The following is a 17,633-nucleotide window of genomic DNA, read 5'->3' on the forward strand; positions in this document are numbered from 1 at the left end:
GTGCCCCTCTCAGGAAACATGGACTGCTTGAAAAAAACATCAGCAGCCAAGCCTAAGTCCTGTAAGCTGCAAGCTGGGACCATGTTGAGTCTTGGTTATCCAGAACTTAACCCAGATGCTAGATTAGATTGAGATCTGAGGAATATGCTTAGTCAACACCTTTGACTCATTATTGAGTTCTTCCAGGCTATTTTCTTCCATTGCTGTGTGGTGAAGTTCTGATGCTAATGCATGTATGCAACAGAGTGCAATACACTTTTCACACTTTTTTCCCACCATCTAAGCAAAAGAGCTCTCCTGTTTAGTCTGAGTCTTAACAGGAGAGCTAGACCCTTAGCTGTCTCTGACCTTGTCTCTGGTTCACCAGATTTCCTTCGTTGTACCACTTTTGTCCAGTGCTGACCACTGCAGATTGGGAGCACAGTGCTAGAGCTGCATAGCTGGTGTGTTATCAGAATTTGGCCCTTGTTAAAGTCGCTCACATTCTTAGTGGAACACTTTTTTTTTTGATTCAAGGATAAAATGCCCACTTGCTGCCTCACACATCCATCCACTGACATGTGCTGTTGTAAAGACATGGTCAGTCTTATCCCCTGACAAACCTTTGTTTCAGTATATGAGATGAACACTAACACAAAAAGTATTCATTATTATTTGAAGGCCATACTAACCAGTCATAGAAATGATCATTTGACTAATGACATACCGTGTTAGAGCTCTACCTAAGCTGCATGAAGCACCTTTTTCTATGTGAAAGCAAAATGTTAGCATGAGAGCACTCTCTGACTGTTGCATGACCCTTCAGTTTTACTTTTAGATGTCCTTTTCTCCCTGGACCCAGTGACTTTGTGAATTCCTGACCCCATATGATATTGTGATGTAAGCTTGCATTCCCTACGTAATAAGTGGAGTGTCCTTTTCTAAGAAGGAAAACTGCAATGCAGCATTTCTTTCATCACATTGCTGTAGAACTGGAAGCCTCCTGAAACTAATGGGGCAAACATGAGACTAATCAAGAAAAGTTGCAATGCCACGGCTCATTACAAAGACATATACACTCCCCTGCTGGAGAGTGCTGCTGCTGTAAATAGGAGTTCAGAAACTCTGGTGTAAGAGGAAAACACTGCTTTATTTACTTAGAAATGTGTATGGGTTAGGCACAAGCTCACCAAAACATGCCTTGCAGGACAAGATTGAGCTAAATGTGTTAACAGAGCTCAATATGTGGGCATAAATCAATGAGGAAATATCCTCTTCACTGTCACTGATGATGAAACAGGAATAGAGCAGATTATAAATCAAGTTTTCTTTCATTACAGAGTGTAGTAAAATATACTGTCTCTCGTGTGTTTCCAGGCCAGCCCACGACATCAGCCTGGAGGAGTTTGATGATGAAGATCTTTCTGAAATCACAGATGACTGTGGGATTGGACTCAACTACGACTCAGACCCGTATGAGAAGGTGGGACTCTTTTTTAAAAATGTAATTTGTGCCGCATGGTTCAGATATGACATAACACAGACCTACATTAGTATGTCTGCATGCATAATAGGTGGCTTTACATCTGTCTAACATGTTTTTATGTTCTTAACTGTCTTTATTGTATAAAATCTAATGTCATTTTATGTTTTCTAGAAAAATTTTATTAGTGCATGGACACAAACGGTGCCTATAAAAAGTATTCACCCCCTTTGGATGCTTTTCACTTGTGTTGTTTCTATAAATTAATCATAATTTGGCTTTAAGAAAAAAACATCTTCAATGTCAAAATGAATACAGATTTCTACAAAGTAATGTCAATTAAACAATATGTAAGGTAAAGTTTGTGTTTGCATTAAAATTCACCTCCTTTAAAGTGACTGCTCTAATTCAACAGAGGTCCAGCCAGCTGGTGCTAGTAGTCTCACAGTTAGTGAAATGGGGATCACATGAGTGCAATGAATGTGTCTCAAGTGATCGTAGTATAAGGACACCTGTGTCTGGAAGGTCCAGTCACTGGTTAATCAACATTCCTGTCTACCATTACACCATGAGGAAAAAAAGAACACTCCATGCAACTCAGAGGACATCATTGAAAAGTATAAAGTCAGGGGATGATACAAAAAAATTCTCAAGGCACTGAACATCCCCGAAGTTATATTAAATCAATCACTGAAAAAACAGAAGGAATATGGCATGTGTAAATCTGCCTAGAGCCAAAGAAGACTAGTGAGAGAGAGGCCGGCAAGACACCTATGATTACTATGAAGGAGTTGCAAGAATCAGCAGCTGAGACGTGAGGGACTCTACATACAACAACTGTTCTTTACCAGTCAAAGCTTTATGGGAGAGTGGCCACTGTTATAGAAGAGTTACATTAAATCTTGATAAGGTTTCACCAAAAGGCAAGCGGGTGACTCCATGGTCAAGTGGAAGAAAGTTCTTTGGTCTGATGAGAGCAAAATGGGGATTTTTGCCATCAGACAAGATGCTATGCACATCACCACAAACACACACTTTGAAGCACAGTGGTGGCAGCATCATACTGTGGTGATGCTTCTTGGCAGCCAGCCCTGGAAGGCTTGTAAAGGTAGAGTGTAAAATGATTGCAACAAAATATAGGGAAATCCTGGAGGACAATCTTATTCAGTCTGCAGGTGAACTAAAGCCTGGGAGACTCATTTTCCAGTAAGACAATGACCTGAAGCATACAGCGAAAGCTACACAGAAAAAGTTTAAAGACAACAAGCTGAATGTTCTGGAGCGGCCAAAGTAAAGCCCCGCAGTCCAATAGAGAATTTGTGGCTGGACTTGAAAATGGATGTGCACCTCTGATCCCTGTGCAGCCTGACAGAGCCAGAGCAGTTTTGCAAAGAATGGAGTAAAATTGCAGTGTCTCGATGTGCAATCCTGATGAGATCTATTCACATAGACTCGATGCTGTGATTACAATCAAAGGTGCATCTACCAAATACTGACTTGAAGGGGGTGAGTGTTTATGTAGTCACTTATTTTACATTGCATAGTTTTATTTAATTGGCATTACTTTGCAGAAATCTGTTTTCACTTTGACATTAACGAAGTCTTTTGTAATTTTTTGTGAAAAAAAATTAAATTGACCATGACTGATTAATAAATCAATAAAATGGTAAAACCCCAAAGGGATAAATACTTCTAGGCACTGTAGATCATTTGTTTGTTGATGCTGCTTCACATTAGCTCCAGGTGCATATCTGTCAGAGTTTGTTAACAGCCTGCTAGGTTACACAAACAAAAAATGCAAAGCACAGTGATAAGAGCAAAAAAATGTGACTTCCAACAAGCTATAGTGAGGACAAGATGAAAGGTGTGAAGCATTGAAGGTGACAGAAAGACAGAAAGGTAGAGAGTGACCTGGTTTGTGTTGCTGTTTTATGTTGCGAATTGCTCATTTGCATACAACACTCTTATATAAGCCCCTTTGTGGCTTACCAGCATTGCATTGATAACCATAAGCCTTCCATTTCTTTTTTTACAATAATGGAGACAAAATGAGAAACATGCATGTCTTTGAAGGACTTTGATGATCACACAGATCTATTTCATACATACTGCATACCAGCACACATGCATTAAACTGCACGACACATAGAGGAATACTAATTAGCACTTCCACTAAGCAGTCCTTTCAAGTGCTATGCAAATAATTGAGTCACCCACCATATTATTCCACATGTCTGAGGAGCATAGACCTTAATTACACAATTTCCACAACTATTATCTCATATCATCTCTCTCTTCCTGTCTCTGCTTCTGTACATTCTCTGGGGTATAAATGTTTTATGCTGGTGGCGTGGAGCCACGGCTGCAGCAGAGGGTGGGTGACCCAGTGCAGTTTGCTGCTATGCAGAGACAACCTCCCTCCCCTCCTCCCTCTTCCCTCCCTCCCACCCATGTGTCTCCCTTCCTTCCCTGCTATGCAGAGTGTTGCTCGGAGACGAAGCTCCCATTCCCTCCTTCATTTTTCTCTGCCTCCTGCTTATAGCTTTCCCTCTGTCACTTTCTCTCTCTCTCTCTCTCTCTCTCTCTCTCTCTGTCCTGCTGAGGTGACTGGTAGAGGGGATTTTGTTCAGGGATGCCTGCATCAGAGGGTTAAGCTCTTGCTGGAAATCTGTGCTTGATATTTTTGCCTCCTCTGCTTTAATCCTACAACAAAACACATTATGGATAGCAGGCAAAGCCCCTCTCTAACAAGGCTGTTCTACGTAGCATGTGAAGAAGCCTCCAGAGGGAGAGCGGTGATACAGTAGTGAACCAAGCATCAATGCCATGTCTTCTTTCTCCCACACATACACACAAACATCAGACACACATCAGCAGCGGCCCTGACTGCTCTCTTCACAAACAAACAGTCCAGTGCAGGGATAGTGTCGGTGCTTGTTAGGGTTCATCATTGCCAAGAGGAAGTGATCTTGCTGACATGGTGAGGGAGAGGACACACGCCTGGTTGCCCTCTGAGAGTGTGTGTACGTTTAAATAGCAGAGACAGAAAAGCGAGACGCACAATTTCATGCACAGTGTCTTTCACATGGTGTATGATTTTGCCTGCATCAGTAGGACGGGTGACGCTCTGTCAACTCTTCATCATCAGCAGTCCATCACACTGTGAGATGTGCTGATGAAGAAATGGGCTTTTGGTTATTATGTCAGAATGAATCTGTCATGTTGGGCCGCAGGTCTTTGATGTTTAAAGAGGAACAGCCAATCTAAACAGTGAGATTATCCTCTGGCCCCAATCCCCAGCTCTGATTAATTCCAATTGGTTATGGGGTTCAGGTCTTAATCTGCATAACCATTTAGATCAGTACCCAGCCTGAGCCCACACAAGCATGTGAACAAAACAATCAGACAGAGGATGCTTTGGGGTAGATAAATTTATCATCTGTGTATAAAGGCAGCCAGTTGAAGGCCACTCACTTATGTTGTATTTTTTTTTAGCTCTGAGGGAAAAGAGGTTGCTGGCCAAGTGCTCCAGCTGTTCTTTCTTATTATCTGCAAAAGCCACCAGGGGTTTACTCATGACAGTATGTTTTCAACCATGTGATTTGTTTTTCTCTCCTTGACCTTTATTTTTTCTGACCCAGAAAATCACCAAAAAGGAGAGAGCCCTTCTCTCTCTTTTTTTATCCCTGGTTCATTCCAATCTTTCCACACTGCCAGCTACTTTTTGCTCCATCTCTTCCCAGATTCTTCACTTCCTGTCTCTTTAACATCCATCTCTACCTCTCTAGAGCCCCGAATGAACACCATGAGGGCATGCATAATTCAGTGTGTGACAGAGCAACAGCGTTGGTGTGGCTCAGCTGCGGTGCTACACTGAGTTTTAAAATTCAGAAATTAGAAGTTAGGCTTGGAGATGGAGGCCATCGCTCACTGGGTGGTCTCTTTTATGTTTGGCTGTTAAACATCTGTCATGAATTCCTGCACAAAATTCATCCAGATTACATGCTGTATTTTGTAAATGAGCTTTAACAGGGCACATGCAACCATAAATCAAAATATCTTTACTGTTGTTTCATATCTACAAAACAGATGTAAAGAAAATGTACAATGTCTGAAACAATTTCTATTTCTATAGCATTTCCCTAGTAATTATGGAGGCTAAGTTTTAACAGTATAAAATTAAGATGATATAATAGCAGTATTACCTGAGTGACTGAGAGACTGATGCTGCACAAAAAGCTTATATAAAGCCTTAATATGCATCACTGATCATATAGTCAGGAATTAAGGCCACAAAAAAGACCTACTCCTTTAGTCATGACCAGTCAGATTACCTCCTGCACATTGTAGAATTTAGCAGCGTAGCAGTCATGGTGAATCAACAGTTATACATTTGTTTCTTTCATTTTTGTTACCACCAAGGACCTGCCCTCTCCTGTTAGTGCATCACTTAATTCTCAGCCTCCTTTTCTTTCTGACATTAATGAGTCTCTGGTGTCCACTTCATCTGCAAATCCATGCAGCCAAAGTTTGCTCAGATTTTCTAATCCATTCTGTGCTTTTCTTGCTCATCTGGTGATCTCAGTAAGCGAGATGGCCCCTAAAGACATCTCTCTCCACACTGCTTAGGTCTTTGCTGTGTATTGGAGTTGCTATCTCACTTTGTTCTGATGTGAAGCGGCAGTATTAGGATTTGTAGATTTAACTGTGCAGGGCAAGCCTGTGGTCTGCTGATATGAGCAAGCTGGTCTGCCTTCATTTTTTCTTTTCTTTCAGTTAAATAAATGCATCTACAGACAGATAAGACATTGTCTTATCAAGCCGCTGTTACTCAGAAATCAAATGGAGTTTGTATTATTTAACACTTATTTACATTAGTGGTGAAACACAACGGAAAATGTGCAACATACTAACAAATGGTGATGTTGATCTACTATGATTATCCCAGTCTGACATGGGTCAGTGATAACCCACAACACTGATGTCTCTTCAGGACAGTCTGGCTGCAGACTGTAAAACCTGCAGTCATAAACCTGACCTGCAAAAGCTGATTTAAAAAAGTTTAATAAAGCCAAGTAAACAGTCTACTTACAGGAAAAAGGTTCATCCTCTATGAAGACATTCTAATTTAGCCAGCGTAGCAAACATAGCTAAAGCCAAGACCCCCAGCAGTTCATTCAATAAATACTGACAATACCGATTTCAAATATAGAGTCTGTAATACTGCATAAGGTGCCTGAAAGCATCCAACATCATAAAAGTTCATACAATAAATTCTAAGAAAAGCACTGAATATGCATGCAAAAATGACATTACAGATTACCAGCAAGACAACCTACCACAAGGAGTGCCCACATGCAAACAGGTGCCAGGGAGATACAGCACTTATGAATACACAGACTAGGGAACATTTGGGACTGTAGCCTGAAATGTTCCCTAGGCTGTTATCTGCGTAGCTATATTAGCTTTAGCTATATTTTCTAAAGCTCACATTGCTAATGAAAAATTAGCTACACTGGCTTACATAGTAACTTTTATTCTATATGTTAGTCATGTAAGTTAGCTTTGCTTAAGCTAATGAAGCTAAAGCGAACCAACGTTCGTGTGACTACTTTTAAAATGGGTCAATACATAATTTAATCCCAGATTGGACCTCTGATCTTTTTCTCTGTTGTATTTATGAATTGTTGCTTAGTCTGTAATTTTTGCAATGTGATTTTTTCTTGAATGTAACTGCCATACTTTGTTTATGACTAAAGTTGGATTTTAAAAAAACTAAAACTGTGAACTGTAGATCTTTTTTGTTGCAATGTCAGATTTTTCAAAAAAATCATTTTACCAAAATATGGCTTCCCTGATAAAATTGTAAATTTTTTCATACCAGTGCTATTTTTTGGTGCAATGTCAGATTTGAAAACATCCCAGTTCTTCCTATGACCAACAAAAGGTCCTGCCACTACCCTTTTTTGAAATAATACATTTTTGATAATTTTCAGTTTAATCCCTTTTGTAAAAAATGTTTTACAATCAGTATTGTACTTTTACTTAAACTTTCTTCTATCAGTCACTGTCCTCTTCCAAGTTATGACACAAAGCTTCTCAGTGTGTGTCTTGGGGACAGAAATTTCACACCTTTGACACAGACATTGAGAAATGTGTGCTGCTGCATACAGGTATATGCATGCACGCTCATGTGCTTGAATGGCTTGTATGCGCATGTGCATATGTGTTTGTATGCATGATTATGTGCCACTAAAGCTTTTAGAAATATAAATTGAAAATCACCTTCCCTAACTTTTCTTTCAAAGGAGATGAAAAATTTAGTTCAAGTCAGTCTCCAAATTTTGCTCAAAGGGACACACAGATCACAGTCACTCACAGCTAAAAGTAACTAGTCAGTCACTACAGGTTTCATTACTTTTGCATTACTCCTTGTCACCTGAGATCTGGAGTTAATTGCCGGGGAAAAGTACAATGCTAATCTTTTCATAGCATTGTTCTTTTCATACATAATCCCAAATTAGTGTAATTTGATGTTATGGCACTATTTGATGCAGTAAAAAGCGGTAGGATATGTGAGTGATGTGGGACAAAAAAAGTCAAAAAAGATAGTTGCAGCCTCCTGATAATTCAGCAGAACACTACATTTAGGACAACTCCTTATTCTTATAAGGACGACATAAACAAGATTTCTCCTTTCTACTTTTTTATACAAAAAAGGTGACAGTGAAGTTGTGAAACCATACCAAACCATCATCTCACAGAAAAATATGCCACGAGCAAAGCCACAGCAGGCAACATTTATTCCACCATATCTGCGGCCACAAGCCTATTTGTTCATGATTTGTAATGACCTGTTGCTGTTGTTGAAAATTGAGCTTTGACTTCTTGGTAGGTGTTGGCATCATGCAGTTATGTAGGGCCTCTCTCAGACTCTAGGGGTCTTTAGCTTCTAGCTATGTGTTAGTATTACACCACCTCATCACATTCTTGTCCTTTAGTGCAACAAATCCAAAGTAGTGTGCATATCTCCACACATCTGTGAGTAGTTGGAGGATTTGCTATTGTTGTTCCAATTATAATACCAGTATCGGAAATATGTCCAATACTGCAGAAAATGTGGCTATTGGTATCGGTAAGTACATGTGTTTACGCACAGATCCAATACCGGCGTTGTCATTTATGAAAAGAAGTGACACAGGTTATTAAAAGTTTCATAACTTTTGAACCTGAAATCTAAATCTCATACTTTTTTCACTTGAAGCCTATCATTGAACTGTTCCAATTACTATCCCGTTACTATCCCTTAGAAATTTTGGCAAATGTATTAAAAACAAAAAAACCTGAAATTTCACATTAACAAAAGTATTCAGACCCCTTGCAAACACACTTGAACTTAAGCTCAGGCCTCCCATTTCTCTTGATATTTGCTGAGATGTTTCTACACCTTGATTGGAGTCCACCTGTAAAGTTGATCAATGATTGGATATAGTCTGAAAAGCAACACTCCTCTCTATAGAAGGCCTCACAGCTTATAATGCACATCAGAGCAAAAACCAATCTGTGAGGTCAAGGGAACTGTCACTCAGAGACAGGGTTGTTGCAGGGCACAGATCTGGGGAAGGTTACAAAAAACATTCTGTTGCACTGAAGGTCCCCAAAAGTACAGTGGCCTTCATAATAATTGAATAATATAAGTTCAGCACAATCAGGACTCGTAGAAGAGCTGATCAAGGGAGATGGGCCTTAGTAAGAGATGTGACCACTAACCTGATGGTCTGTTTGACTGAGCTCTGGAGATCCTGTGTGGAGATGGGGCAAAGTTCCAGAAGGACAGCCATCACTGTATTTACATTTATGTACTTAAAGGTACAGTATGTAAAATTGGGACTATCAACATCTAACAGTCAATTCTGGAGTGTGATGATCATTTCTCTGGTGATAACTGTGGGAACCAGTGAAGTTTAAAAATCAACACATGCTTAGCTGTTATTTGGTTCCTTCTGTGGTGCCATAGAAACAGGCAAAATGCAAAAATCCAAGATGGCAGCATCCTTGGAGGGGACCCTCCCTATGTATGAATAAAAGGCTTATTCTGAGTTAATTTAAAACATAAATTTAAAAAATGTGTTATCAGATGTCAACACTAATTTAGATCAATCTACTTATAAATGTTGTGTTTCATTTTAACCAAGCTTGTTTTGCTTAATGCTACTAGGCTAAATATTACACACTGCACCTTTAAAAAAAATGATTTTCAATATTCATATAACTTTACCAATGCTTTTATGACTTAAGGAATATTGCATTACCTTTCCCCTAAACTGATTGTCATTGACTACAGTTGTGCTCTTGAATGCTGAGGTATAGAAGGGTTAAACTCATTCACAACGCCTTCTCTGCAGACAGGAGAGCCTGCTTTTGTAAGCCTGCTGGGTGACAAAGGAGGGACAGTCACTAGCCTAGATGGGATGTCCTTGGGAGCTAGAAACCATGGGGATCGATCCTCACCAACACTCAGTTCTCTTTTTTTTCTGTAAGCCTGCATAACTGTCTGCCAGGTGGAGTCTCCTGACACTGCAGATTATTCGCCCAGACAGAGGTGGCATTTTCACTACATGGCTGATGGATCTCTGGGTTTTTACACTGTCAGGGACTCAAGGGTCACATACACACAGTGATGGATTGTAATGGGTCAGCGCTAGGAAACAGCAGTCTGACATCAGATTAAAAACTGAATATGTGTTAGTGATTGATGAAAATATTTCTAATCAGACACTAAACCACGACTGTGCTAAATCAAAGAAAGCAAATATGTTGATAGGAAAACTATACATATTCATGTGTTTTCTCTGGGTAAAAGATTGACTGTGATGTTTGTGGCATAAAGTGGATGCAGCAGCCGTCAGCAGAATGGTGTGCAGTGGATGGGTGAGGGAGGGAGCCTCCATTAAAATGCCTGCACAGAGAGGCAGAGAAACTGCTGCGCTGTTCAAACTGCAAACCTGATAAATTCTCCATTGTGCTTGCGCTGGCCGATTCAAAATGGGGCAGAGATGACCACTGATAGTAATTGTATCATCATGGCAAGGAAAAAGCTTTTCACTTATTATGTCTACCCTGTTAGGTTAAGCAAATGTGAGAGACCTTGTAAGCTTTTAAAAATACTCTATAACATGATTAATCAGTGTAGTTTAAATACATTACATTACAAATTCTACATCACAGCTCTGGTCACTGTTGCCTTGTCCCAGACAGTGCAATTGTCTTGTCCTTGTTAAGCAAACAGTGCTGCAACACAAAGATGCTTTGGAGGCATGGCCAACAAGGCCTCTATATAATTTATTGCACTGCTTTCCAGTAAACCAGCTGAAACCTGAGAGATGTCTGATTCACCGCCCTCAAGATTACGCCATTGTTCTGCCCGCTGCAGGGTTTATGCTGGGTGACTTTGTATTAAGGTGCTTAATTATTTCCACCTTTCCACCTTTATCTTTTCACAAGAGGGTGGAAATGCTGCTAATGCTAGAGGCAGCACTTCGCTTTTCCAATACACAAAAAAACATTAATGCGTCCGTGGGTGCGCACACACAAACAGAGGACAGACGGCTGCAAAAAGAACATATCAGCACAATGTAGTGTGGCTGTTTATCTGCACTCGGTTAGGTTGTTGCATCCACTTTGATGTGTGTGTTTTATCAATGCCTTCTGCGTAATCAAAGAACATTGTGTTGCATGCTGTCCATCTGTGCTCTCCCAGTACTCTTCATCAACCAGACAGATCTGTTCTTGGCAATGAAAAATAAAGCAGCAGACAATAAATAAAAGGGAGCAGTTTTGACTGGGCTGGCTTGTGAGATAATAATTTCCCCTTTGCTGTTTAGCTATGGCATGGCATTCTTTGTTTTATTCTCTGTACCCCATTAAAACCTTCTCTCTGTCTCTCTCTGGCCTCAGGACTCCCTCATCCTGGAGAAGAATGACATGCACCACCCAGTCTGCTCCTTCCAAGATGACTTCCAAGAGTTTGAAATGATTGACGATGAAGATGAGGATGATGATGAGGAAGAGGATGAAGATGAAGAGGTTGACCCCGATGCCCCTCCATCACCCTCTGCATCCCCTCCTCCCTCCCCGACTCTTGGTACTCTGAAGAGCAGACCCACCACCCTGAACCTCACCACTGCTGTGTCTCAGGTTGGCAGGTCCAGTCACTAATGGTAGTTTTTGTTCTTTTAAACAGAACTGTACCTTTTGTTAATGTCTCCCTTTGACCTATCTCTCTAGGATTCACTGAACAACAACAGCAGTCTGTCTCCAAAGAAAGGAAGCTGGCAGGACTCTTTACATAATCCAGTATCGCAGGGTAGGCCCATCATCAACAATCTGCAATAAATCACAATACAGACTATGGCTTTATTTTCAAATCCCCTTTAAGTCAATAATGCAATTTCTCAGATGACTTTGTACATTTAAGTAGATTTAAGTAGATTATAAAAGAGAATCACAGGGACTATTAATTTGTATTTTGTAACAACCATATAGTTGTGATTAAAAAAAAAAAAACATCTTGCAGCAAACCCAAATCCAGTCCCATTTATTTATTAAGAGCATCATTTAAGAGTAACAAAAGGTCAACCAAAGTGCTGCACTATGCAAAATAAAGACAAAAAAAAAAACACTTCATTGCTAGGCCAATGCAAAAAAAACGACAGGAAATAAAAGAATGTGTATGAAAAAGAACGGTGTCAAAAGCCTTCTCTTGGGCAGAGCCAAAGGTCAGGAAATAAGAGTTCATTTTAGGTGTGATTTCAAAAGAGGCAGTGTTGGGGAAGGCCCAACGTGATGCAGAATGATCCAGAGTTTTGGTTACTGAAAGGCTTGAGCCTAAGATCAACTAAGATCTCAGGACAGTGAGATGCAACTGATCAGCAGATCTAAGTGTCCTTGATAAAATGTGGGGTTTTAAAAGATCAAAGAGATAAGAAGGAGCCATGGGTAAAATGCTCATGTTTAACTAAAGGGTCGCTGCATTCTGAACAAGCAGTAAATGATAAAGAGAAGCTTGGCTAGCACCAAAGTAAATCGCATTACGATAATCAAGACATACTGTAATTAAGGTATTCAAAACCTTCCCAAATTCTGTCAAAGATAAAAATGTCTTATCTTTAGATAAAAGCTCTGAAATAATACAATACAAAACTTAAGTATAATATCACACATCGTGTCTTACCACAAGACATGACATGGTACAGGTACAACAATGCAACACCTTACAACTTGTCACAACACAACACAGGAGCCATGACATGACACACTGTGACATAATAAAACATGATTTGACATAATTTGATACTGAACAGCAAAAATTCAATACAATACCACACAAGTCTCAACACAAAAAGAAATGGACAAATTGATATGATGTAACACTATAAACTATGATGACACACATTAGGATAGGATAGGATAGGATAGGATAGGATAGGATAGGATAGGAAGGACTGGATACAATGATACAGTAAGATGTGATACGTATGAGATGATATGACACGACATGGTAAGATATGACACTGTACATTATGATCCGATAGGACACAATACCACAAGATGCTATGATACCTACAATATAGTACAATATGATATGATACATTATGAAACAATATGATACAATACGATACGAAATGATAGGACACAATACCATAAGATAATATGATATGATAACAATAGAACAAAATACCATCAGACACTATGAAATGGTACCATACTATAAAATACAACAGGAAACAATACCAAAAGACACTATGATACAATATGGTATGACACAGTATGATAAACAACCACACGATATGATATGATAGTATATGATATGGTACAACAGGACACAATACCAAAATACACTATGATGCAATACCATACAATACAATATTACAGGAAACAATACCACAAAACATTATTATACAGTAGGATATGATAAGGTAGGATATGATATGATGCAAAATGACACAATATAACACGATACATAACAATAGATCATGATAGTACACAATGCCACAAGACACCATATGTGACACGATAAATATGATAGGATAGAATACTATATCACACTATGATATGATATGATATGGCACAATATGATATGGGTATGGTATGATATGATATTATAGGGTAGGATATGATATGATACAGTCAATGCAATACAATACAATAGGACAAAATACAATGCAATAGGACAAAATGGCACTATGATAGGATACAATATAGTACGATATGAAACGAAACAATACAACATCATACAGCACGCTATAGCATGATATGACATAATTTGATACAGTATAGCATGATGGGATAATACGTCAACATACATCATATTTCAACTCAACACAGCAGGACATGACACTATACTGTACAATACCACATGATTCATTAGACAGTTTAATACCACATTACAATTTATAACAAGTCATAACATCAGAGTATATAGTACATTACAATTTGATACGCTATCATATGACATAGTATAATTTGTTATAATACTGTATGAGTAACACAATCATAAATGAAACATGAAACTCAAGTTTTCTTGTCTTACTCCCAGGCCGTCTGTCTCCAACTCACTCGTGTCTAGAGGATGGTAGCCACGTGACAGGCCAGTGCCCAGCTTCTCCGGTTTCCCATGCACCAGGGTCTCCAACCAAAGGTACTGCCCTCAAACAGGCTGGGGAGGGTGGGAACCCCCAGTCCCCTCACAGACCCCTCTTATGCGACATGGAGGGCAACAGGCGGGAGAGGCCCGAATACGGTAACAAAAAGGCCAACCCAGCAAGTTAAAAGCTCATTCCATTAACATCAGTGTCGTCCAGTGCCGTTGTGGTGACATGAAGTGACGTGATGTGAATTTGATTTGCTCAGTAATATGTTCAGCAAATGCAGGCCAAGTTGTGCTGGTCTACTTTTAGGAATCAAATTAGTGCGTATCTAATGAAGATGCAATTGCTGAACTTGCTCATCCCACATGCTGCCTTTATAAAGAAAAAAAATACATCCACCTCTCTTCAGTTACTATTCTTCTTTACTTCTGTCTTAACTTTATTATCAAATTGCTCATGCTTCCATAAATCTTATTGTCTCCCCTTTTTTCTTTCTCTGCTTCACTGTACTTAGTTAGATCCATTTTTAATCTTAAATGTTTCTTTCTCATGGTCTATCTTTTTTGCCCCCACACCTTTTTTGTCTTCATAGGTTCGTTTGGTCAACACAAGTCCCACCCTTGCTCTGGCAATGCCACCGATTCAAAGGTGGACCCTTCAATCCAGACAACCAGGGTACCTTCTGTTGATGAACACTCCCAGTGTTCAGACACAGAGGTGGACCATGACCTCAACAGCCACCACAACCACAAACACTCAAACCATCGTGCCACTGACACCTACACAATTACCAGTGAGTCTGGTATGGAGCCGGAGACTGACCTAGACCCAGATGGAACCAGTCACTGCTTTTCATCCACTGCACCCATTGGAGGCAATGATGGGGCTGATACACCCTTGTCTGATGAGGAGCTAGAGAAGGACTTTGAAGTGGAATTCATGTGTAAGGAGACCTATGATATGGTTTGCAAGGAGAGCCAGTCATCGTATGTGGAGTTCCCCTCCATTGAGCCCTCTGAGCCTGCTTCTTTCTCCAGCTATGTGTCCTCCAGCCGTTCGGATGCTCTTGACAAGTCCAACATGTCACATGCTTCGGCAGCTTCTGCCACAGAAGGAGCAGTGAATGATTCCACCTCTCCATCCTCAGACCCAGGAATAGCAGATATGAACCAGCAGGGTTACATGACTTCCGACCAGGACAAGGACCTCAGCTCCCCAGGATCTGACTCTGACGTTGAAGGAGAGATAGAGGCAGCATTTGCCTGTGGAGGTCCAGTAGTCTCAAACATGATCTCCTCCATCTCCGAGACTGAGCTGGACCTGACCAGTGATGACAGTAGCAGTGGGCGCTCATCTCACCTCACCAACTCCATTGAGGAGGCCAGCTCACCCACATCAGACCAGGAATTGGATCCGGATACTGAGTTAGAACAGGACAGCGGTATTGTTGGACTAAAAACATCCCTGCTCCTTGGCCAGCCTGACCCAATCAAAGAAGGGTCTCCTCTCCCATCTCCTTCCCCTCTACCCTCACCCACTATTGCCACACCATCACCTATTGACTCACCCATCCTTCCTCCTGAGTCCTACGATGAACAAGCTCTGATAAGGCTGAGGAGTATGGATGATGATTTATCTTGTGAGCACCAGGCTGACCCAGATGAGACTCTTCCTCCAGCTCAACGCTGTGAAGACAGCCTGTCCAGACAGATGGTGCTGCAGATAGAACCAGACCACAGTCTAGAGAGCTTCAAACGCTCCTTCTACCTGCCGGTAGGACCCAGGCTAATGCCCAGTGCAGATGAATATGATGGAACCAGTGAGGGAGAATCCGAATCAGAGAGTGAAGATGACCTGAGCGAGAACTCAGACTCACCTTGGCTGCTTAGCAATCTGGTCAACAGGATGATCTCAGAGGGCTCGTACCCAATCAGCTGTCCTGAGGATTGCTTCAAGAGGAAGGTGTCTGTGTCAGATACCATCTCACCATCTTCAGACATTGGAGATGGAGATGGTTTCAATGATGACGACCAAGAGAAAAAAGCAGGATTTGAAGAATCAGAAGGAGAAGGGAAGGACAGTGAAGGGCACAGAAAGGATAGCATGGGACCAAGAGATAAGAAAGAAGGCGGGAAGATAAACCCCCATCTTTATATGAGCAATCCAACTAATGACACCATCAGCCCTTTGATCGTTGAGTGCTTTGCAAGCAGCAGTAGGGTGAACACAGAGATCAACTCCTCATATCCTACTAAAGACTCTGAGAAGAACTACACAGACATGCAATCTAAGAATTCTGGGAGACAGGAGGAAGATGATGAGCCCAACAATGACTTGATGATGCTAGAGGGGAGGAAGGATCTGGACTCACCAAGCCTCACTGAGAGTGTGGTCAGTGACAAAGATGAAGGACGAGAGACAGAGCCCAGGCCGACAAGTCGCTCCTCTGCCTCCCTTGAGCGTATCACTGAGGTTAAAAACAGCCTAACACTGGACATACCCACCGCCCAGACTAACCGCTGCTTCAGCCTTACCTACTCCACCGACAACGATGAAGAGGAAGACGATGGGGACTCCTACCCATTCCTAGATGGCTTGAGGAACCAGTCCTACCGGGGTAGTGATTTAGAGCTTGACAGTTCACCACCCATTGATTCCAGTGTCCAAAACCATCCCTTATCAGACAATGACCTTCCTCTGTGTGACAAAGATCTCGCTCTGAGACAGCCCAGTGAAGATGATGGACTTGCCTATGACTCCATGAAGTACACGCTAGTTGTGGATGAGAATACAACGCTTGAACTAGTCAGTCTCAGAAGGTATACAACAATCCAAGTGAAAGCTAAAACTAAAATAAAATCTGTATGAAACTTATAAATGTCTTGCTCCTTTAGATGCACTTCTGTTCTGAGCGATGACAGTGAGCTCTCCACACTCTGTGACGAGGAGCCTTTGGGAACAGGAGAGGTGGTTTATGGTCATAATGATGAGGAAGTAAGGCCAGAACTCCTCAGTTCTTCAGAGGATTCTTCTCCTGAGGCTGACCTCCCATTCTCCAAGAAATTTCTCAATGTGTTCGTCAACAGCACCTCTCGCTCCTCCAGTAAGTCACTCTCCAGACAATGTGTCCTTGTGGGCAAGTGTCAGATGTGAACAAAGACACGCTAAAGTCATGTGAAGAATAGTCTCATCTCTTATAAAAATACCCCAAGAATCATATATGAGAATGACCTGGTGATAGCCTTAGAAAAGGCCATAAAATGGTGTCATATTGAGGCTTCAGTGTTGATTTGAGTTTGTTTTGGAACTATCAAAAAATGGTCCCTGCTGTCTCATACATTAAGTGAATGATTGATTTCCACACATAAACTTGTCATTTTACTTGGGCAGAGTTACATTTGATACCCTACAGGTTTTGACCAAGTGTCATTGTTGCTGAAAACTCACATTTAGGGCTCTAAAAAGAATGAACTCCATTAGGATATAACTTATCACTGTCTGCATGATAAATTAACATGTGA

At 40.8% G+C, this 17,633-nt stretch overlaps 1 protein-coding gene across 1 annotated transcript in view; it reads left to right on the forward strand.

Moving 5' to 3' along the window:
- mapk8ip2 (mitogen-activated protein kinase 8 interacting protein 2) overlaps positions 1-17,633 on the forward strand; it is a 38,204-nt gene that overhangs the window by 14,446 nt on the left and 6,125 nt on the right. The window contains exons 2-7 of the mRNA XM_041795569.1: positions 1,357-1,462; positions 11,420-11,659; positions 11,750-11,828; positions 14,061-14,264; positions 14,705-16,931; positions 17,007-17,215. Of these exons, the coding sequence (XP_041651503.1) occupies positions 1,357-1,462; positions 11,420-11,659; positions 11,750-11,828; positions 14,061-14,264; positions 14,705-16,931; positions 17,007-17,215 (3,065 nt within the window). The remainder of the gene's footprint in view (positions 1-1,356; positions 1,463-11,419; positions 11,660-11,749; positions 11,829-14,060; positions 14,265-14,704; positions 16,932-17,006; positions 17,216-17,633) is intronic.

The sequence above is a fragment of the Cheilinus undulatus genome, linkage group 9, assembly GCF_018320785.1.
Source record: "Cheilinus undulatus linkage group 9, ASM1832078v1, whole genome shotgun sequence".
NCBI lineage: Eukaryota > Metazoa > Chordata > Actinopteri > Labriformes > Labridae > Cheilinus > Cheilinus undulatus.